Source organism: Lagopus muta, chromosome 14 (assembly GCF_023343835.1).
Source record: "Lagopus muta isolate bLagMut1 chromosome 14, bLagMut1 primary, whole genome shotgun sequence".
NCBI lineage: Eukaryota > Metazoa > Chordata > Aves > Galliformes > Phasianidae > Lagopus > Lagopus muta.
Genome location: NC_064446.1, coordinates 8902943 through 8926620, shown reverse-complemented (window position 1 = coordinate 8926620; position 23678 = coordinate 8902943). Strand labels below are relative to the sequence as shown.

The 23678-nt window shown below is 51.7% G+C and overlaps 2 protein-coding genes across 3 annotated transcripts; one reads left to right on the top strand and one right to left on the bottom strand.

Moving 5' to 3' along the window:
* Window positions 1-7374: 7374 nt before the first annotated feature.
* LOC125700414 (uncharacterized) lies at window positions 7375-8455 on the bottom strand. Its single transcript, XM_048960973.1, has 2 exons — window positions 8324-8455; window positions 7375-8061 (listed from the first exon to the last, which is right to left on the bottom strand). Exons 1-2 carry the CDS (start codon window positions 8453-8455, stop codon window positions 7375-7377), a joined length of 819 nt encoding a protein of 272 aa, XP_048816930.1.
* Window positions 8456-11554: 3099 nt separating this feature from the next.
* Window positions 11555-14335, top strand: NKX2-5 (NK2 homeobox 5). Of its 2 annotated transcripts, XM_048960968.1 has the most exons (3): window positions 11555-12496; window positions 13163-13371; window positions 13560-14335. In XM_048960968.1, exons 1-3 carry the CDS (start codon window positions 12220-12222, stop codon window positions 14034-14036), a joined length of 963 nt encoding a protein of 320 aa, XP_048816925.1. In that variant the 5' UTR covers window positions 11555-12219; the 3' UTR covers window positions 14037-14335. The 2 variants fall into 2 exon arrangements, with proteins under 2 accessions (XP_048816925.1, XP_048816926.1); XM_048960969.1 differs by having other exon boundaries at window positions 11562-12496; window positions 13163-13891.
* The last annotated feature ends 9343 nt before the right edge of the window (window positions 14336-23678 follow it).

Genomic DNA, 23678 nt, shown 5'->3' with positions numbered 1-23678 from the left:
AAGTGGGGACAGAATAAGCTGGGAACCGGGTAGATAAGAGTGATGTTTCCTACTCAGCTGTCCCCAAGGAATTCTACCCCGGGATACTCAGAGCGCGGTTATCTTGGCCATTAGCAAACTTGTGAGGGACAGGTGAGATACCAGCGGACGGGCAAAGGGCGAAGGCAGCATCTCCTGTCAAAGCAGGGGATGGGAGGAGCTGGGCAGTGCTAGGCCTAGCTGCTTTGCTTTGATTCCAGGAAAAATATTGGAAGAAATAAGTGCCCAAAGGAAAACAAATGGATTACAGCATTCATGGATGGCCAGCAGCGAGTGGGACAGCATGGCAGTGTGCCTGGTGCACTCATAGGGCAGACGATACAGAAAAATGTAAGAGCCTGGAGCATTACGTGTATCTTCTAAATTCATGTCAGTGAACACATTGATAAATGATAGATATCCACCTCTTGACACTTCTTAGGGAAGAACAACGGATGGTGTTACTGCACACCAAGCTGCATTTATGAAACCGCTCTTCAAAGCAGAGCAGTATTTTACATCTTCTTTTCCTTCTGCTCAAAATTACCATCTGGCAACAGATTTTCCGGAACCTTTTCTCTGCTTTCTGTTTGGGGACAAACTTGTGCCAATTTCCAGCAGTTCATATGATTTAGGGATGCAGAATATAATTCTCTTCTGAAATGTACGTGGGCTTGAATTTAAATTCAGATACTGAAAAGAAGTGGAGTGAAGCAAGTTGTGGGTCATGCTCTATGTGCATGCAGTATGTCAGACGAGATGAATCCCTTTCCACGCAGCCTCAGGCTGGGTGGTAAATTCTGTTTTTAACCACTGTCACCTCGCTCCTGCTTTGCCCTGAGCTCACCCCATCACACCTGTCTGAAGTCCCATTTAAAATGTCCAGGAACTTTCATCTGAAGCCATAGAATTCAAAATCCTCCTCAGACCGCTCAGGAAACTCTCACCAAATCGGCCTTTTCCCTCATGGCCTCATCTCTAGGGTCTCAAATTTGGAAAAAGGGTCTTGGAACAAGTTATAGATGGGTTAAAAATATACCGACTTTTCTTGCTTGGAGATAAAATATGGCTAAGCAGCACTTCCAGGGAAAGAGGTTATTGTATGAGTGGTGGGAGACACAGAGGGAGTCTATGAGCCTTTGTAACAGAGTGAAGTGCAAAAACAATCATTAAAATCCTGCTGAAAATTGTTACTTGCTTAAAATTCCTCTCAGCAATAGTGAGCCAGGCTTCTATTTCCACTTATTAGATCTACTAAAGCAGGAGGCCTGAGGAAAAATTAAAAAACAATCCACTCACATGGCTTCTTTTCCAACAGTGCAGAAAGCAGTCCCTAATTTCCACCTAGATTTTGCTTCATTTTTTTTTTCTTTTAGAAATGCCCATTTTATAAGCCAACCTGAAATCCAAAGGAAACACCTGCCAGAAAGTCTAAAGGGAAAAAAAAAGAAAAAAAGGTTGCAAAATATTTGGTGCTGGAATTCTGTGGTATCCTGATACCCAGCAATGGCTCTGCCCCTTCTTCCATCACCCACTGCACACATCTGCGGAGGCCAAACAAAGAGCAGAGTCTGTGCTGAGGGAGCTGGATCACAAATGCCAATACTGGGTTACACAACTGCTGGGCCAAGGGATGTTACTTGTCAAGAAGGCTTGAGTTACACTTCTCCTTTCTCCTCCAAAAAACAATAGCTCCATCCCAGCATCAGCTGTTGAACAGGAGCATGTGGGCATTTGGCTGTTCACAGACCTCCATGCTGTGGGTGCACCTTGGGTCCATGTTGTTTCATGTAAAACTGGTAGGGAAGGGCTGACCAAGAGGGATGCTTCAAGCTGATAAAGAAGGAAGTAAAGAAGATGGAGGAGGACAGCAAAGAAGGGATTGATTTGGAGCTCCTGGAGAGGTTAGCTAGCTGTGCTATTTTGGTTTCATAGAATCACAGAATTGTTAAGTTTGGAAGAGACTGCTGAGATAATCAAGTCCAACCATAAATCAGTTTCATTTGTTTAAGGGAAGAAGACTAGCACATTTAGCTTATCCAGCTGCTAAGCTGGAGCAGAGTCCTTGGCACATAACCAGAGGCATAGGGCAGGGAGTCTGCGGGTGCTTCATGTCACAAGGCCTGCAGCAGTCCTGCAGAGATGGAAAAATTAAGAAGAAAAAGGGAAAAAATTCTCAGAAAGAGTGGCCAGACATTGGCACAGCTGCCCAGGGAGGGGGTGCAGTCACTGTCCCTGGAGATGCTCAAGAGCTGTGGAGATGTGGCACTGAGGGATGCTGTTAGTGGGCATGGTGGGGTGAGTTGGTGTCGGACCTGATGATCTTGCAAGTCTTTTCTAACCTTAATGATCCTGTGGTTCTATGAAAAGTTGAGTCAGGCGGCAAGCAGCCATCCTGGCACTGCTGAGTGCCACTGCATGAGCTGCAGCAGTCCTTGCTCTGGGAGAAATAGGTGCAGTCAAGTCTAGATGCATCCTAGATTTGAGCATGTGGGCATGCAAACACAGAGCACAGACAGCACTACCTGCTGAAATCAGGCATGAGCACGAGATGGTGCTCGGCATTAGAAGAGGAAAGAAGCTCTGTGCTCATCCTGCAGACAGCTGTCATCTCCTCAGCCCTCCATCCATGCCTCAGCCTGGCCTGGCTGCAATCTGCCATCCTGTCAAACCTCCCATTTCCCCAGGTCGGCAGAGCTCTGAGGAAAGAGGATCCAGACAGGACTTCATCTTGGTGACAACTTTCTGTGGAAGCTGAAATCCATTTGGCAGTCAGGAACAGCATGTTCAGCTCTTGCCAAAAAGATCACCAACTGCCATTGGCGCATTGGTTATGTGGTTTCCTGAGTGGTAGAAGGGATGACAGGTTCGTATTAATTCCAGTCAGCAAATGGATTATAAATACTCCCCCAGCCAGTTGCCACTTGATAGGACTGTCCTTGAGTTCTGCAATTGTGGAAGGGAGTTGTCAACTCTAAATTTACCCACCAGCACGCGCTGTATAAACCATGCTGCTCTGAGATCCTCAGTAGAAACTTGTGCTGTAGCCCAGTATGGATTAGACCAGAAATCGTTGGTCCCAGACAGACATCTCACTGCTGCTTATCTCAGGGTTTCGATGACAGTGAGGAGAGCAGGACGGGTTTGACAGGACGCGTCGCTGTATTGGCCATGCAATTGCCACAGCAGTCAAATCAAGTCTGAGCTAACAAAGTGATCAAAAGCCGGATCCACCTAACATCTTCCTGATGAGGTAACAGCTCCTGCTCCTAAGGATAGCCTTTCCCATCATAAAAACGCACGCCACAACTGATAGAAGGAAAGCCACGCCGAGGATGGGGTGTCCAAAACCAGATAGAAGTGAGACAAAGCAGACAGAGATAGCGTTCCCTGCAGTGGGCAGGATGCTAATGTTCCTCCAGACGGACTGTTCACTCAAAGAAGTGTGGCTGGATAGATGCAATTTTTACAGAACAGAAAGCGAACAAGAAGAAAGCAAGCAGGGAGCTCAATATTTCTAGCTTTAGAACTACGCCAGTGTCAACACACTGGGCAAATGCACAACCCAGCTGTGCTGTGTCACACTCTGCTCTGCTTTGGGCTTCTGATTTTGTGTCCCAGTTATTCTCTTGCTGTGCACTGTCAAGGAAGCCCAGTGCCTGCTCCCCAACTGCACCCACAGTACAGGTGCCCATTGCCCCCAGACCTCTCAGCGCAGCAGCTCCCAGGAGAGCTGTGGGTCCCACCAGGTGGCACCTGTCAGCAGAGTGAGGGACAGCAGTGTGACAACCCAGTGGCCACTTCTGGACAGAGCCCCAAAAGGGCTCGTCCTGTATTTCCATTATTTCCACATGCAGAGTGATTTCTATCAGTTGAGACTGAGCACCAGGAAACCACAGTGGAGGTAAATGGCAGTTCTTCTGTGCTTTTATGTATTTTAAAGATCCTAGCATCTTTTAGCATCCCAAATAGTCAAAGTCCCACTGCATCTACCTTGTACTGCCCCAAATGAATGCGTGCTTTTAACTTCGAAATCTGCACATCACACTTTCTGAGCAATAGGGGTAATGCTCCTGCATGACTCCCTCCCACACATGGGATGGGAAGGCAGAACACCTGGAACCAAAGCCCTCACACAGTCCTGCTGTGAAAGATGCAATGAAAAGCTCTGTCTCCACAGCCTAACAGCTCACTGTGGAGCAAGGCCTGGGGCCACATGCTCAACAGGAAGCATAAAACTAAATATTGAATGGCAGCTTGCTGCACCAGCGCTGCTCGTCCTGCACACTTCAGGAGGTGGAGGCCATAGGGGGGAAAAAAAGAGAAAAAAAAGCAAAGCTAAAATAAAGCCCCATTCCAGACTGTGGATGTACACAGCAGGGGGTCCCATCCTGTGTGCTGAGCACCTGATTTTGCAGCTTGCACAACAACCGCTTTTCTTCATTTTTCCTCGTGCATTATTTGTATAAAATCCTGTTCAGAGTGAGCCCAGCAACCAGCCAAGTATAGGGCTAACTTCAAAATGCAGATTTACTCCAGAGCTTCTGGAACTTATCACAAAATTAGTACATAGAGCCAACGTTGTTTACTCACATCAGGCTGTAGAACAGAAGTCTGTACAGCAGGACACCTTACCCTACAGGAACCTTAATCCAGCTAATGCTGACAAGTCCTTGAGAATAAACGTGGTGGGGACAAGAAAAGGAAAGATTGGGTTCAGTGGACGAATCTTCACTGCTTCCATTGGATCTCCTCCACAGAGCGACACCCACAATGCCTCCTTCTGCTCAACCCCTACAGCTCAGCATTGGCACGGCCAAGGTTCAGCACAGCTTTCCCATCCGTGCCGAAATCTGAGGTTCCCAGGATGGGAGATATGTGGTGATTTTCCGCTCCGCCATCTGCAGCAGCTTCCATCACCTTAAGTGCAAAGCTCTGCCTGAATGTGAACTACTGGATCAGGTTCATATTTTGTAAATATTATTGTTATTTTATGGACTTTGGCATCAATGAGAGCAAAGATAGAGAGGCTGGAATAAGACACAATGGTTCTGAGTGTGACTGTTATTTGTCCATTTTTTAAAACGCGGGGACGGAGAAGGAAAAGGATAGTTTAGAAATGCGGTTAAACACATTTTTTTCTCTAGAGGCATTTAGGTTTTTGCCTTTGCTTTGTTTATTCTTCTTTGGGACTAAGTAAAGCCATGTTTTTAAACATAGGACATCCCCCCTTTCCATTTTAAATACTGAAATTCTAAGAGTCACTCTAGATAGGGCTCAGGCTGCTCTGCCCGCTTGGAGACGAATGCATCTCTCAGAGTGTTTTCTTGTGGCCTAAGAAAGTATTTATTTTTTCAGCCATTCCACTTGGATGCACCTTTGTTCGTTTTCCAGGGCCAGTTTGGTTCCACAACCGAAATTACAACGTGCAGCAGAATCCAGCATTTGGGCCTCTGGTCTGTTATGATACTCCAAGCACATGCATGATCCTCATAATCCTCATATTTAAGCACTTACTATTTCCTTATTTCTCTTCTTAGGATTTACCGCCACGCATGGGAGCAGCGGTGGAAACAACTTCTGGACACCACGAAGGGAAAATGCTCAGAAAACACTCAGGGATAGAATTTTTTTTCTCCTGGTTTGAATGGGGGAGGGAGAACTGCATTTCCATCCACATTTCCAAACCCAAAAAGCCACTGGAGAGAACTGCAGAGGTTTGGGTCCCCCTGTGCAGTGTCGGGTGTCCCCGGGCTGCAGTGGGAGGTCGGAGTGCAGGGCCCACACGGGTGCCCAGGGCACAGTGGGGCTGCGCTGGGGCAGGCGGCATCTGGGAAGCAGCAATTCAGAGCCTGACAGCTCGGGGACAGCCAGATGTTTTCATCATTATGGAAAAAATCTGCTGGTGCCTCTTTGCCCAGAGAAACGCTGGAGGAGGAAATATCCTCTTGAGCTCTGATCGGGGCTGCATATTAAAAATGCGATGGGTCAGGGACTAAAAAGAAAAAAGAAACCGAAGGAAGAGAGGAAGGGATGTTTTCTGCCTCTGGCTCTAGCGTTTAGCGCAACGACACCCCAAAAGGCTGCATTGCCAGCCCTGAGATATTTCCCAAGCTTGCTGCCCCAGAGAACTGAGCTCCCACAGAGGGCTGAGGACTCGGCCTGCATGGGGGTTCCGCTGCCGTCCCCCCTGCTTCCACCTACGGAGCTCCCCGTCCCTCTGCCCGCAGCAGGTGCTGCCCCGGGGCTGCACGGAGCCGGAGCATGGCTCTAACCCGGCACGGCAGCAGCGGGCGCCGCGGGCCCGGCTTACAACGTTGGCACTCAGGGGGTCACCCCCCGGGATTCGCCCTTCCCATCGGATCCCCGTTCCCAAAAGCAGCGCGGCCAAATCCCCTCCCCCCCCCCCCCCCTCTAAACCGTGAGGAAAGCGTGCAGAACCGTGAGAAAAACCAAGAGCCAAAAACGATGCTCTCCAATTTGTTTAAGAAATCAACTCCGTCCAGAAAATAAATTCATATTTCACTGAGTTTTGATTTTTTTTTTTTCTTTCCGCTTCGTTCTTTAATTGCCCAACAGAACACGGGAGGTGTCCGGGCTGAAGCATCACCCTCTTCCTCCCCCTCCCCGAGCTCCTCTCCACCCTTCTGTCGCGGTGTCCCTGCAGGGAAGGGCTGAGCTCAGCGGGGCACCAAAACGGGCCGGTAAGGAACGCGGGGACCGCATCAAAACTGCGGGTCTGCTTTTGAGGATGCGGCTTTCATTTGAAATTTAAAAATAAACTTTTCGAGATGCGACAAACCCGGTAACGTTACCCAGGGGAAACAAACTGAAAATCTAAAGAATTTGCACAACATTTTCGTTTCTTTCTCTCACGTGAATATACCGTATTTACGGTGAACTGCACGCTCATCGGGCGGGTAGAAACTCTTCTCCGTGTGTTTATTTCTCACTTTCCCTCTCCCGTATGGCAGTTTCTTCTCCAGCCACTTCTCAGCCGTTCTCCCCCCTCCGGAGGACACAGAGCAGCAGCCGCAGAGCCCGGGAGGGATGGGGGGGGGGGAGGTAGCTGGCAGAGCCGGGACGCTCCGCTGTGGAGTCCCCGAGTCCGGAGCCGCAGCCGCGGCCGGGGCTCCCCATTGGGCTGCGCTCAGCAGGTGCGGCCCTCCGGCAGAGCGCGTTTGCCCGCAGCCTCCGTTCTTTCTCCAATTCAACAGTGGAAAAAGGGAGAAACGCAAACCGAAATGAAAACAGCAGTAAGAACGCGAGATGGACGGACAGCAAAAAGTGAAAGCGGGTCAGACGACGGCAAGTTAGAGGGGTTTCCATTCGTTTTCGTTATTATTTTTAAATTGATTATGAGCTACACGTGAGCCTCGAGGACGGGTGGGGGATTTCGCAGGACAGCGGCAGCCCCGGCCCTCCCGTGCCTCCCCCGGGCTGCCCCGCTGCGGTGCGGTGAGGGGGGAAGCGCAGGAAGAGCCGAGCCCCCGACCGCCCGTCCCTGCACTCTCGGCAGCCGATTTCATGCCTCTCCGGTTGTGGGTCATCAGCCGGGCCTCGGCAGGAGCAGAGGTGACATCGTCGGGAGACGCTGGAGCGGAGGTAGGGGTCAGGGCTCTGTAACTCGACCGGTTTCATCCTCCCCCCTCCCCGGCTCGGCGCTGGAAGGGGCTCTCCCGGGGGTGCGGGCTGCTGGGAGCCCCTGGGATTTGGGACAGCGAGAGGGAGGTGGGAATTCATTTTAGGACAAATAATGTCCCAATACCATCTCACGTCCACGTGCCCCCAACCCCGAACCGCACACCCCGCCTGCAGGGCCAAGGGCAGTACCGACCAGAGAAGGGATGGGAGGGGGGTCCCGCTGCTCAAAGCAGACCCACGGCGTGACATCGCGTAATGGATCGGATTTGCGCTGGCAGGAGGAAGCTGCGAATGCCTTGAAATCCCCGCGGCGGCTCCTACCCGGGTACCGGCGGTCGGGGCTGTGCCCGGGCAGCCGCCGCCGTTACAGCTTTGTCCTTCGAACCAACCCACAGCTCGCTGTGTCCGGAAAGAAAAAAAAATCCTTTTAAAAACGATTTTGTCCATCTACTGACACCGCTGCTGCACCGTGGCTACGGGATTCCCACGTCGAGCCGTTGTTGCGTTTACTAAACGTGAAATTCCCCTCATTTAGTTTTTCTGTCCCTAAAAGAATTGTACCGCGTCGTGTTCCCCTTGGAAACTTAACGAACGAGCGCTTTGGTAATTAAACTCACACCATTAAAAAGGTTTAACTCGAGCTCATGTAAACGGTGCGTACCGGAGGCGGCACCGAAGAGCGATCGCTGCGGCAGACCTCGGGCTCTGAGACGGGAGCAAAGTCCCGAATTCCTCTCCCATCAGGGAGCCCAGCACAGTCAGCAAAGCTACAGGGAAGGTAAAATTCAAACATTTCGTTTTTCTGAGTAGCTCGCAGCCGAGGGGGAGGAAGCCCACCTCCAGCGGCGCGGAGCAGCAGCCAACCTAATTGCCGGATTCCAGGCACGGAGCCCAACGCGGGCAGCAGGGAAAGCCCACAAGTGCTGCCCGAGTCACTGTGCCCCGGTCACTGTCCCGAGACACCGACCGAGGTGGGAGAGCAGCTACCAGCCGTTTCCTAGGCACTTCTCCCTAAAAAGCAAACTGGGCTTTAAGACCGAAACATCACGCAGCGGTTTTATACTGGGTTTGGCAGAAATCGCCCCGAAATAACAGAGAAGACCAAAGCGGGTGCTTCCCGGCCGCGCACTGCTCTGCTCGGAGGGGCAGAAATCTCTTTTCCCGGCTCAATCCCCGAGGTGAGGCGCTGGGGGTTGGAAGATGCTCTCCCCGCAGGAAATGGGCTCTGGGAACCCGCTCGGTTCCAGCAAGAAAGGCCCAAAAGAACCACAGCAAGGGAAGGAAGGGATTGTGGCTGGAGAACTGGAGACTGGAGAAGCGCCTGGACAGCTCCAAAGGCGTTTTCCTCCGCAGGAACGCGGAGGGGTGAAAGCAGAGCTCCGGAGAGCTGCGGGAATGCCGAGGTCCCGCTATGGGAACGGGGAGATTGGCACCAGCTCGCTCAAGGAAACCCTAATAGGCTATTTCTGGACTACTGGCTCTTAACAAATCTATAGCACCTGAAGTGTTAGCACTCAATTAGTGACAAGGTTTTAAAACCCAGCGTTTACCGGCGAGGTATAAACAGAGTCCTCGGGAGATAGCCGGGAATTAGGGCGGGAGGGGGCCCTGGACACCTTACCCGGCTGGCAGTTAGAGGAGAACTTTTCCAAAAGGCCCCTTTTCTCTCTCTCTAAACAGTCCGAGGTGTCGAAAGCTCGGGGGGAGGAGGTGCTCTGCGGAGCGTCTTGAGGCTTTTTTTGGTTTGTTTGTTTGCTTGTTTGTTCTCAGCTCTCTAAACATATACGTTAAACGAATTTCATTTAGCAGTCCTGGAGAGAAGCGATGGAACGGTGTGGAAGTCAGCCCCAATCTGAAAGGGGTTCGTGGGCACTGGGGTCGGATCGGGGCTGTGCGGGCATTGAGCCGCGGCACGTCGGGCTGAACCGCCTGCATTGGTGCTCGGAGCCCGGAGTGAACAGGAGAAGGAGGCGGGGTGCCGAGCCCCGACCCGGAAAGTCCGTGAGTTGCAGCGTGTCAGTGACTTATTCATCAATCAGCCGGACACAGAGCAGACCTGGCCTCTCTTTGCTCAGTGTTTGCTTTTTCACCAATTATTGCGGCCCTGCAGCTCTTTTTGTTGATACAGTAGTTCTAAAAAGTGCTAATGTTCATTTATCAGGGGACCGAGCCCGGGACTCCCACTAGTTGTGATTCTTCCAAAAATATAAACACGCGGAGAAGGGCTAAGGCTAAAGCCCCCATTTGTTTCTAAACTGCAGTATTAAAAGTGATGCATTGTTAAAGATAAAGCGGAGATAACGCTGTCTGTCTCCAATGAATGTCTCCCCGACGCATTAATGACATTCCAAATGATAGCTCCGGCTTATCGTTCAATTAATCACTTCCACCCTCTGCAGCCGGGCCCACATCGATCGGGATCGGCCGTGTGACCGTGGGCTGCGGGAAGCCCTTCAGTGCTCCAGCAGCAGCCGTTCGCCGGCCGCTCTCCTGCCTGCGTCCCCGGGGCCGCCCCGACGGGATGCGCTGCGGGCTGGGATCGCTCCTCTGCGGGCTCTCCGGCTGGGCAGCGCCTTTCTCCCCGCCCTGAGAGCTCCGCCGTGCAGCGCTGTGTCTCCCCGTAGCCCCGTGCACCCGGATTTCTCCCGTCCCGAAGGAGCTGCCCTTGAAAGCGGGTGGGCCTACTGCCGTCGGGCATGGTTTAGGGGGAGATCCCGTTCACTTCGTTGTTTTAGCATTTCCCTAAGCTATCTCGATTAGCTTGCAGAGAAATGAAAGGGAGGCAACGAGGTCTGAAAGGCCGCCGGGCGGTGCCCCGCTGACCCGGCACACGGGAGGCTCTGGGAAGCTGCCTCCGCCCCCCCCGGGCTTCTCACCCCTTTTCCTACAGCCGAGAAAAGACCCTCCGAGCCGCCGGCCCCCTCGGGCCCTGTATGCCAGGGACATCCTCGGGCAGCGCAGCCTCACGGAGCGGGATGGCCGCTGCCGTCCCACATTAAATAGCCGTATTTCAGGGCTCCCCGCACGTTAATCGCTCCGACTGTGAGCGCGAGATCAGGATCTGCTTCACAAAGAACCGCTCCCGGGAAGGCAGCGGGAAACTGCACGGAGATCGCGAGCGCTGCTGCAACCCCGGCCCCCAAAGCCACAGCTTCGCCCGCAAAAGAGCCCTTAACTCAGTGCCACGAGCGGGACTCGAAAGTGGAAAGGCACAAAATCTCTCCGGAGGAGAGGGGAAAGGCTCGGGGCACAGCTGCGGACAGGTGCTCGGCTTTTCCTCGCCTCGGAGCATCCATCCTCATCTACGGGAGAAGAAAGGGCCCGGCTGCAGCCCGGGGACAAACCCTGCGAACCGCCCCTCGTCTACAAACCTGCCCCCGTGTCCCGCAGCTCCGGGCAGTGCCCGCCTGGGACGCCCCAACTCACCGCAATCGCGGGGTCTCTCCGCTCGCTGCCCGGCCCCATCTCCCACCGCCTCACGGTGCCGCACCGAACAAATCGCTCAAAGAGATTTTTTTTTTTTTTTTCCCCTCTCACCCCTAAGCCAGAAAGCTCCGTACCGCCCCTCCTCAGCCTGACGGTTTGCCGCTACGGCTCCCTTCAGCGACTCCGAGTACGTGAAGTCACCGAGCCCGCTGCTGCCCGGGGTGTGCGGGGCTCTGCGGGCGGACACAGAACCGAGAGCACCCAGACCGGGCGGGGAGCGGCGCTGCCCCCGGGGCTGTATTGTCCCCAAGACCCCTCGGTGCTTCGAGCGCCGTCGGGTAGCGGCGGAGCAGCCCTCGCAGGGTTTGGTTTGGTTTGAAAATTTCACAAACAAGGGCGGAAAAAACAACCCCATTCCTCCCCCCTCTGTCTGCCCCCTCCCCCCCCCCCGGTGCTGCTCAGGGTCGTTGTGTCGCGGGGCTTTGCAGTTGCGCTGCACCGCGGTGTCTGTGCAACCCTTAAGCGCGGATTTCCCCTCGAACGCGCTCGCAGCGCGGCGATCTCCCGTTTTGTAGCTCCTGCGATCGGATATTGCAGGACGCTAAAAACGAAAACTCCGTTCCTTCTTTAAGGAAAAATGAAATCAGCACATATTTGGTTGATGGTTTCCTCCCGGCCTGTTTATTTAATCTGACTGTATGATAGATGGCATCAGATAGGGGCTCTGTACACATCAGGCCACTCGGGAGTGTTTTTCTTTTTTTCTTTTTTTTTTTTAATGGATCAACAAACTGAGCGGGGAAAGCTGGATAAATACAGTGCCGCCCCTTTAAATGAGCGGAGATGTTTTTGCGATGTATTACTATATTAGGTGACATGGAACTTTGCATCTCTCATACCATCACGGCAATGTTGGCCAATAGAAAGCTAAAGTCACCCAAAAACTGCCTAGTCCCTCCTTCCCGTCCCTTATGGTCCGCTCCTACCTGCGCGCAGCACACAGGGCCGCCTCCCGCGGGATGCTATGTGCCCCCCCCGGCAGCCCACGCTGCAGCAGCGCTCCGGGCCGCCCGCTCCTCTCTTCCCCTTCCATGACCCCGGGCTGCGGCCGCTGCCCCGATCTCCTCCGCAATGTTTCCTAGCCCTGTGACGACGACTCCCTTCTCGGTCAAGGATATTTTGAACCTGGAGCAGCAGCAGCAGGGTGGCCTGGCGCCTATGGAGCTCTCTTCGCCCTCCTGCATGTTGGCCACCTTCAAACAGGAGGCGTTCGGTTCCGAGCCGCCCGCCCTGCCCGAGCTCCCCGAGCCGCACCCGGCCAAACCGCCCGCCGCCTTTCCCGGCCCCTACTACGTGAAAAGCTACGGAGAGATGGACGCGGCCAAGGATTCCAAGGCGGACAAGAAAGGTAACACTGCAGCCCGGGGCTGCGGCATTGCGCTCGGCCCTCTGCAGCCCGGCCCAGGGGCCCGAGGCGAACGGGAGCTTGCGAGGAGCGTCCCAAGGCCTTCCGAGGTGCCACGATGGGGAGAGAGCCCCGGTACCACCGGGAGTGGGGCTGGGGCTGCGGCACGGGGCAGAGGAGGCGCGGGGCGACGTGAGGCCTCAGCGGAAAGCAACGAGGCGGTGAATCTTTTTCTAACGAGCACAGCGAGTATATCTCTGTGGGGTGGGATTCAATACAAAGGGATGTAAATATGAGCTAAATCCAAAGACGAGACTAATCCAAATATGAGACAAATCCAAGCCCAAATTGTGGCAGAACCAAAAGGGATGAACTGAGCCTTATTTACAACAAACAAAAGCAAGCAAACAAATCCTAAAAACAAAAAAACAAAAACGAAAACAAAAACAAAAACCCTAAGCAAACATAACAATAACAGTAATAATAATAATGACCACAAATTCTTCACAAGATGCTCGGAAGCCCCAGATGGAGCTGCTGCCCTGCAGACCCCACATGGATGGGACTGAGCAGGGTTCCCTGGCGGTGCACACGGGTCAGTAACACAGCTTTGCCTTTTGTTATGTTTTCCTCTCCCTGTTTTTCCTTTGTCCGTGTGTTTTGCTGCAGAGCTGTGTTCCCTACACAAGAGCCTGGAGCAGGAGAAGAGAGAGCTGGAGGATCCCGAGCGGCCCAGACAGAGGAAGAGGAGGAAACCCCGCGTCCTCTTTTCTCAAGCCCAAGTCTATGAACTGGAGAGAAGGTTCAAGCAGCAGAAATACCTCTCGGCTCCCGAGAGAGACCATCTAGCGAACGTCCTAAAGCTCACCTCTACTCAGGTGAAAATTTGGTTCCAGAATAGAAGGTACAAATGCAAAAGGCAGAGACAGGACCAGACCCTGGAGATGGTGGGGATCCCACCCCCCCGGCGGATAGCGGTGCCGGTGCTGGTGCGGGACGGGAAGCCCTGCCTGGGGGAGTCTTCTCCCTACAGCTCGCCCTACAATGTCAGCATTAACCCCTATAGCTACAACGCCTACCCCGCGTACCCCAACTACAACAGCCCCGCCTGCAATGCCAACTACAACTGCAGCTACCCGGCCGTGCAGCCCGTGCAGCCCTCGGCGGCAGGCAACAACTTCATGAACTTCAGCGTGGGGGACTTGAATTCGGTGCAGCCGCCCATCCCGCAGGGGAACGCGGGCATCTCCACGTTGCACGGGATCCGAGCGTGGTAGGGCGGCCCGGGCCCGGAGCTGCGCGGGGGGGTCGGGATATCGCCGGGCTGCGGGGCGAGGGCAGCTCGGTGCGGGACAGCGGGGAGCTCCCCGAGGCTCTGGGACACGGTGTTCGTTCTGCTCATTCCCCTCTCCCCATCTTCCTACAGAACGGTCGGTCATTTCGCTTGACTTGTTCCTTAACAACGGAAAGCCAAGCCCTACAACTCATTATTATTATTTTCTTTTTTTCTTTCTTTCATTTTTTTTTTAAACTCTTATTCTAATTATTATTGAGAACCACATTTAATTTTGCACTTCCCGCCCGGTTCCCCCCCCTCCCATCCAGCCCGGTCCGCCCGCCTCTCCCCGCGGTCGCTGTCCCAGCGCAGGACGGGGACGGCCCCTCCGAGCTCCGGGCGCTCCGACTCGCCCCGTCCGCTCCCCGTAGGGTTATGCACTAAAACGTGAGTTAGGATTCAGATGCACTGCCCGCTCCTCGCCCCGCTGCCCGTTCGGACGTGTTTCCCTTTGCTGTACGAGCTGACGGAGATCAGCGAGTTGTCATTAAAGAGAGTGGCTTCACCTTGCGCGTCCCTGGCCTTCATTGGGCAGCCGAGGGCCCCCGGGGCTCCCAGGGCCGCCCCCGATCACCTTTTTATATTACTTTTCCCCTCCTCTCCGTTTCTGTACCCCTTCAGTAACTGCGGCGATTCCCATTTTGGTGCGTGCGTTAATGTACTTTCAAAAGCGATTTAAAAGCTGCTCTAAACTCCCCACCTCCCCCCCCCCCCAACCCAGGCAGGACCGCCGTGCCTTGTCCCCTTCAGTTCCACCGCGGGAAGGGCCGGGAAAGTTGTTGGGGGGCTCTGGGAGGTGCGGAGCCCCACTCGCTGCCCCTGGACACTTTGGGGCCAGGGGTGAAGGGACGGATTTCTTCCTGACACGGAAAGGCAACACGAGGGCGGCAAAGCTCCGAGCCATAATTCACCGGGTCGGCTCCTGCCCGCGCTCCCACTGCATTGCATTCCCATAGGGACAAGGGACAGAACACCCCCGGCCCCCAAATGCTCAGGGGCAGTGAATGGTGCTCCCCATTTCGGCTCCCACCTCTCTTCTGGCTCAGCCCCGGCCCCTCGTCCGCTTTTACAGTAGTCGCTATTAAATGTCAATTATTGGGAGTGAGAAACAACAAACATTGTAATTCAGCGCAGTCAAAACATCCTCTGAGTGTCTGAGATTGTCCGGCCCGGCGATAAGGCGATTAGGAGAACCTGCAACCTCTCCTGTCTTGGCCGTATCGGTCCCATCAGTAAACAGGGATGGAGACAGGGTGGCTGTGGCCCTGGGACAGGGATGAGAGGCTGCGGGTGAATGGAGCCTTCTGCAGTCCCTGCCCCTTCTTCCCAAAGGGACCGACCGCACACACGCCCGGATAGGATCGCACAGATAAGGGGCTCCCATCTCCTTTCTATCTCTGTTAATGGAAGGAGAGATCTGGGTGTTGCTCCCAGAGCCCCTAACGCTGCTTGGAGTGCAGACGCTGATAGCTGGGGGTTTGGGGGGGGGGGGGCAGGCATTGGTCACCCCGCAGGAACCTGCCTCTGGGCACTCACATGGCAGAGGATGCCAGCTTTGTGATGCCAGAAATGAGAACCAGAGCACGGACTCACGGCTGCCCACCTCTAAATGTGGAGACAGCAAAGGCTGCTTCTTCACGAAATCTCTCCTGCCCCAAGACTACCGGCTGTTTGCTAACTACTGCCTTCCTCACACACACTTTGTGGTAGAAAGACTCGCAGAACGCAGCAGGTGGTAGAGAGAGAGAGCAGGTTAGACAGGAAACTTCCTGCTCTATTTGAGCAGAGGGTGCCTATCTTCCTGAGAGCCCCGGGGAAAGAGCAAGGTCTGAGCTTTGCCACTGCCAGGTGCCAATTCTGTGCCTCAGTTTGCCTTATCTGCAAAGTGTGCACAATGCTATTGCCCTGCTGGCACCATTCACAGTCAGACCACGCTGCTGCTACTGAGCTTGGCCAGGAATACAGCTGACAGCAAGACCCCAGGAGATGAGGACAAGTCCTGAGTTAACATGAAGAAAAACATTAAAATAGCCTAAAATACGGATTCCTGCTTTCAGAGCATGGCCCCAGACCTTTATTAAGGGATCTACCAGGACGGACTGCAGGAAGAATCCAGAACAAAAGTAACTCTACACATCAACACAGCATCCATCTCACTTCCACATACTCCAAACATCCTTCCTCACATGTTCATTTCTACACATTTATTTCCTCCAGGAATATCTCAGAGGTCCAGCTATCAGGGACTCCAGCTGTCAGTGAAGCAGGGCCCAATGTTCTCTGTTCTGGGCAATGACTTTGGGTCCAATTGCCAGAACTGTGCTATACTCATTCCTAAGTGGAATGGACATAACCCCAGCCCTGGGCTGCTCACATGCTCCCCTCCTCCTCATAATTCCCCATCCATGCAGGGATTGCATCACGAGCAGATGCACAGCGGGCAAAGCCAGGGCTTGGAGCAGCAGCCAAAGAGCTGGAGGCTGCGATTCAGACAGAGGACACAGGCACAGCTGGCTGAAGCCAAGAGCAGTGCTCAGCCCTGCTCCAACAACCACAGCAAGAAGCATGGATAGAGAGACCTTCCATTAGCTGGGCTTGGGAGAAGCACGATCAAATTAACCTCCATTAGGAATGAATGTCCAGGACGTGGGGGCTTGCTGGCCTCACATGCTGTTACTGGCTCTGCCTCAGCCCAGCAGCCCCAGAGTCAGTGGGGTCAAGATGTGAAAGGTTTCCCCAGGACTTTGGTGGCACTGAGGCTGCCACACACACACACACACACCCACCCACCCACCATGACATGCTCTCCTGAGTCCAGCTCTCGCTGATGCATAGAAAAACTGAATGCATCCAACCTGACACGGGGCTGTGAGCCTCAAGGGCTTCAGGTCTATAACGAAACATGGAAAAGACTGTGCTTAGAAAGCATCATTCCAGGGAAAAGCACAAGGTAGCAGTTCCTCCCCAGGGAGCCTGAAATTGGAGATCCTCTCAGTGTTTGGGAGCAAGCTTAGGGAAGAAGGAAAGAGGTTTTAGTAAGGTTTGCACTTGGATCTGATCTCAGTGCCCTTTCCTCAGCTTTTTTGGATGGCGCAGTCAGGCACCAGCATTTCCCTCCCCCCAGCACCAGCTTCATTTGGAAGAATTCAGTGCTCCCACTCCATCTGAAGGTAAGAGCAGCAAGTACAGCACTGTGCCACTTCATTTCCAGACAAACGGTGCACGGTGGGTTTATATAAACTCACACCACTGGTAGGGGAACAAGGTAAATAACGAATAAAGGTGCCAGCCATAGGGGACTGAGAGCAAATCCCTGCTCTTCAGCAATTTTGTGGAAATGGAGGTAATTGCTAAATAACGTCCACATAGTCGCTAGAGCACAGCTGTGGCCAGAACTTTATTCCTTAAATTTGGGGAATTTTGCATTGCATGCTTTGGGGAGCTGGAAAACACAAGGTTTGGTCCAGGCAAGAATCAGCCCAAGTGTTCTGGAGGAGCTCGGCAGGAAAACAACAGAAACACAACTCCCTCCCCGCTCCTAACTCATCTCACTGACAACAGTTTAGATCAGCATCGGCAGTAAGTGATTTCTCGTTAACGGGGATTATTAAGAAGAATCAACACCTTTAAGATGTGATTCCTTGTTGTGACCAGAAGGGAGGTGGAGCTCAGTCTGCTTCTGCCTCTGGCCGAGGGTTACTGAGTGCGGTGCAGGCTGCACGCTGCGTTTTGCAGCAGAGAGAGAAGGAACTGGAGATTCCTCCTAACAAAAGGATAAGCACAAGGCAGTACACGTGTGGAAGTTAATCAGCCAAGGCTTAGCAAAGCGGTGTGGAACGAGTTGGGTGTGAATCTCTGCCTGCCTCCTCCAGAGCATCGCTGGGCAGAAAGCTCCATTTAGAGCGCAGGTCTTCCCAGAGCAGGCCATCAGCCTCTAACCTCTTCCTGCTCCCACACTAAAGGGAAACATCAGCCTTTTTTCCCCTCTCTCAGAACACCCTGACTTATTATTTTAGCACAAGCTTTACCCCAGCCCACATAGAGACCTCACCATTACTGCTCCTTTCACGCCATGCACTGGCCCACACTGATCTTTTCTTTCTGGTACCAGCACGAACTCTTAAGGTTCCCAACCTCCTCTCTTCTCTCACACTGCTGCTCATCTTCAGAAAGTGCTGTGCTCAGAGCAGCTAACAAGCCAGCTCTGAAGTGTTTCACACTGCTGCGTGTGTTCAGCCCAGACTGTAGCCTGAAATGCAGACTAGCATCTATGGGGTGGCTGAAACCGGTAGAAAATGGGTGAGTTCCTTGGTCTTTGCTGAAAGGAGTTGCTGGAACTGCAGATCACATACAAGCTGTGTAAATGGTGTCTGGATGAATACACTAAGCAGCAAAATGAGACAAAAAATATACTGTTTTCTGAATACGAGCAAGAGGAAAAGATGACAGAAGCCCAAGAAGAGAGCTGAGAATTCAGAAGAGCAAAGCAGGACATTCTTAATGCAGCTCTGTGCGCTCAGCAACTGATGCGCCGACTCCACCAAGCCTATAAAACATTTGTTAAGTCACCCCTGCTTAAAATAACATTTGCTTGGTGTCAAACAGGCGGCAGGGGCTAATGGCTAAAACACGGCTCTGCAAGGCAGGAGATGAGCAGCTTTCCCAGCTCTGTTACAGTGGGGAGCATTGCATTCACTGTGGGTCAGTGCAGACCCTGCACCTACACAGACACGAGCAGGGACTGCACAAACACGGCATCCACCCACAGGATCTGCAGAGGTTGCTCAATGCTCGCGTGATGTGCTGCAAAAAGTTGTTGTCCAAACTTGCGAAGGGGCAGAAGCTTACAGTGGCCAAAGTTTGGGTTTGGATTGCATTTATTGGTCTTGGGGAGACATTCTGGAGCTGACCTGCTATTTGTGGAGATGGCAAGGCAGCAGGAGAAACAAACATGAATGATGCTACTGTAGAGTGGGTAAGGTTAGGAGTAAGCAAACGCAAGCAGGCAAAGAAAGGCAAGTTTGTCAAGTATTTCATATTCCATGAACCACTCTGTTGTTTCTTAAGAAACAAACAGTTTTAAAAGGGTATTTTAGAGCTCTTTCCTAGAACCAACAAATCTGGTTGTTTCACAGTTGAAAAGTCTGATCTCAGAAATATTTTCTGTGTTCTGCAGATTGGGAATAAGATTCAGCATGCTGTTGCTGCAGGAATATACCACCATTTGTTTTAGCATAGCAGATGTTTCCTAAATAGATTGCATTGTCCTCCAGCATAAGCTTTGAGGAAGTTGCAGTGCTGGATCCCAGAAACTGCCCCCAAATCCCATCTTCCTGGCCAGGACTGCTGTCCTCTTGACTATGTGAGGAATAAAAGCTGCTTTCAGAGCAGCCCCTGCAGCAGTGGAGGTGCAGCACACAAACATGCGCGCAGTGCTGGCTGGCTGTTATCAAGAGGAGCCACTAAGAAACAGGCCACCAAAAGGGGTGAAAAAAAAGGAAGAGGAAATTAAAAAAAGACTTGCAGTCAAATAACCAAGTTTTTCTTACTTTTAAGAACCAAAAAATCAGAGCAAATTTGTACCGCTTGGCTTTAGCAAGTCAGTTCTAATGATATCAGCGGGATGATTTATGCTATTTCTGGGAAGGAAAATATAAATCTCGGTTGACTTGAGGTTTCATGTACTGCTTTATGCATTGTGCAGTGTCAGCTGCTGCTTCCTCCCCGCCACATATCCAGAGAGACACGTCCAGAACCACCCCACAGTTACACACACTTCACTTTACAGACACGGCTAATCCTGCTGAAGGTTCCCATACTGGTGTGGACAGCGTGAGGGCTCACAGGAGGAGCAGACAGACACACTGACACCCAGCAGCACTGCTGGCACCCTCCCATGCTGAGGCTCTTGTATCCTGCTATTTATTTCTAGTTGGAGGCTCAGAGGGGTTATACTTGCCTTGGGGTATGGCGTATATCTGAGTTTCTCTTTCCAATTGCGTGCCCAGAGAGCAATCCATACCCTGCACTCCAGCAGACGCTGTGAGAGCCCCATGCTATCGCCACCACAGACACAAAGAGCTCAGGTTCTCCACTGACATCTTTACAGACAACCCTTTTAAAGCAATGCCAAAAATCCACGTTACTCGACCATAGTTCTTAAAGCACCAAAGCAGAATTGCTGCTATTAAAAGAGATGCTCTGCAGTATCTCTCAGCCGCTGCTCACATGCCTGTCTGGAGCTAATTCCTCCTCTGAGATGATGCACAAACAACTCACGAAAGCATCAGGACACCAACCCAGAGCCCATTGGTATTTCTCCTTGAGAATTTACATCTAAATAACTTTTTATATAATGAGGCATCGGAACTGGAAACCAAATTTCCCCATTGAGCCCTTGGCACTGACACGGCCACTATTCATTTTTGGACTCACAAAAGCTATTCCCCAGGTAAGATGGAAATGAACAACTGATGTTTTTCTCACAAAATGAAGTGGTAGCACAGGAGATGTATCCAGCAGAAACAGGAATAGCTGTGGGTTCATTTCCAAACACCTGGCTTGCTTTTCTTTCTCAACCGCATTTCTCATCCTATTAGTCTCAATATTCCAGTTGTGAAAACACCACGCTCTGTCCCTTTGATCAGCCCGTGAAAAGTCCTTTCATGTCTCGCTGTCTTCATTACCGTACATTTTAATTGCTGGCCTTGCATGGGACGGACAGGTGGTACAAGGTCACCACAGGAGATGACAGATGCCTGTTGGCCATGCACACCCAGATCATGCGTGCTGAAATCAACCTGTGCAGCAGCAGCCACCTGTTGTGCACTGGGGCACCCACAGAACTGGGCAGTTCCAGCCTCCAAGCACTTATTTCAGAACCCATTAGAAATAAACATCCATACTTCTTCAGTTCTTTTAACGTAGCATTTTAAACAAGCACAAACTCCAGTGTTACTCATCTGAGCATCACCCTCCACACAAACTGAGACCCCCATTTCACACATTGCTGAAACGATGCATCCACACAGGGGGATTTGACCCAAATTATGGACAAAAAAATCCCAAATTTTCACACCCCAATCCTGAACCAGCAGCTGAGTGAACATTTCTGAACAAAGAGAACCCACTTCAGATGCTCACCTCATTCTACATGCCACAAGGACTGCTGGGAAAGTAGGAGTGGTTTTTATTTTGTTTTTTCTCTCTTTTTTTTTTTAATACACACCTTGAGTTCCCCTCATTGTTTGAAACCCTGTTGTACAGGAATTTCCATTTTCCCCTGACTCCATTTACACTTCATGATCCAGAATGTTCCTCCTCCGAGGCATTAGACTTAGTGACCTCTTTGTCATGGCATGAGTGAGGTGGTGTCTGATGCAAGGACAGCTGTACTGGATAGTAGGTGTCATATCATTTCATTTATTTAAACAGGGAAAGGATGAGAAATCATAAGGAGGAAAATACCACTCTAAACCATCATAGTTTTCGGCCTTAAATTCAAAGAGTACGCAAGCTACCAAAGCATAGGCTGCATGCAACATGCTTCTAGATGTCTCGTAATTCGGATCCAAGCCTAAGTTTGGGACCCTATTCCAGCTTCACAGTTCAGAGATGCACAATCCCTGTGGTGAGGGTCAATACCATTATGCTCAACTTGTCTCACATTGAAAATGAGGGGTAGATCCACTCAAATCTCAGTGTAAGACTAAAATAGAAGAGAGGTTATTTTGCTGAAGTCAGGCACTTCTTTGCTTCCAGCAGTAATGCACTCCCTCTACAAAAGCAAAAATAATAGATGAGAAGGTTCTTTTCCAGGAAAGCCAAGCTGGCCCCCCAAGATTTGTCTCAAAAGGCAGAGAGCCTCATTAACTGCTGGGCAGAAGGAAATGCTTCCTATCTTCTCCTCCCCTTGCCTCCCAGATGGCCATTCCTTTCATTTTCTGGGCAGGTTCCTTCCCTGTGTGCAGCTGTTCCCAACTGCAGCCAAAATCAAACCATTGGCACTCATTAGCTCTACTCAGCCCTTTCATCCAGAAGTCAATGGGACACACTTAGAGAGCATAAATGACAGGAGTCAAGTTCAGACCGAGGTACAGGTGTCTGGCACTGGAGAGGCCATTCAAGCAATTAGTTCCCACTTACACCATCTCGTTACTTCAGCTTAAAAAACAAAACAAAAAGCAACACAAAATCTAGACGAAATAACAGATTTTGCAGATTTTTGTGTGTTAACTGAAGAGCATCGCTCTCTTCAGATGTCTCGAGCATTCCCATTGTCCCAAGCAGGGCATCAGCAGGCCATCCACCTTCAAAATTAGTTGAGAAAAACAGTATGGGCCACAGGAATTAATTTTATACTCTCAGACTAACTGCGATAGCAGGAAGCTCCTCATTTATGCTATGTTGCAGTATGCATTTCTTATGGTTTTGTATTTTTCTCTAAGCTCAGAGTTGGTGAGATCTCGAATATGGGAAGGCCCTATTTTCATTTCAGCCCTGGCACCCACTTGATGCAGAACCTTGAGGTGGTCAGGAGAGTTCACGTGTGGCACTGCAAGCAGTGGCAGAAGGTTCAGGTGGGAACAAGGCCCTCCTAAGCCCTCTGAGTGTGGTCAGGCTGCAAGGACACGGGCAGAAGCTCATGGAGCAGGGATTAGCTTGCATGCTAAATGGATGGAAAAATAGATGGGATGGGGTGAGAGCAGGGAAGAGGAACAGACTTCTCAAAGGAGAAAACACTTTCTGGTTGAACTGAGCTAAAGATAGGATGAGCGCCACGAGCAGCTTTTTAAAGCAGCACAGCTCATCTTATCAGTGAGCCCCCTGGAAGGGGAGCAAAGCTTTCACCCAACACGGTGCTTTACAGCCAGGCTATGGGATGCCTGTGGGGAACCTCACTGGGGAGCTGACTGCACCCCACAGCAGCCCTCCCCCAAACATTACGTCCCACACCCTGTATTGCTTTGACTCCTGACCTTGGGTTGGGTGCAGGGCTGCCAGGCCACCACCAGTGCTTCTGCTCAGCTCCGGCCCCTCTGTTCACAGCCATGGGGATGCTTTAAATAAAGGGCATCATGGTGATAGATTCGTCAAGACCAAGGGTCAAGTTTATGTTGATCTACAGGTGTCAGAAGTGTATTGATCCAATGATTGAGGTCCACAGGAGGTCACCATAAATCCTCAGGGGGATGACAATAACCACATCACTTACTTGCAGCTGTTACAGAGGTAACCAGATAAGGTAGAGCAACCGCCAGCAGGTGCAGTTGGAGCCCCGGTGATGCCGTAGTGTTGGTTTCTGTACACCAGGGTGGGCAAATGTATAAGAAGGTGATAACACAGACCTACCGAGGTCCTGGTCAGGGCAGAGGAAGGACATTTATTTCAGCTTGCACCGAGGTGCCTTTGGCTCACATGAAATGGAAGCATCGGGTAGGAACACTTTGTCCTTTTTGGTCAGTGCATTATTTCCCTGACAGCCCCAGGTTGCGCCTGGCTCCAAAACCACTTTTGCAAATGCAGTTATTCTGATGGAATAAAGATGGAAAAAAATTTCAGATGGAAAAATTGCTCCAGCAGGCACCATCAGAGCAGATACAGGAAAAGGAATTTCCCAGCCCTTGTTTCCAGCTCCTCAGCTAATGCCCACACTCAAGTTTTGCGGTGTCTGACCATGACCCAGGTGTGATCCCCCAGTCCCCAAAACAGGAGCAGTGCTGGTGGTTCTGCAGCTGTACGTGCCAAGTGCTCAGCCCGTGATGCTCAACCCTTTCATCATGCTCCTCTCCCCAGAGCTGTCAGAGTGAGTTCTGACTGTCAAAAGCAGAACTATGGTTCTGATGCAGT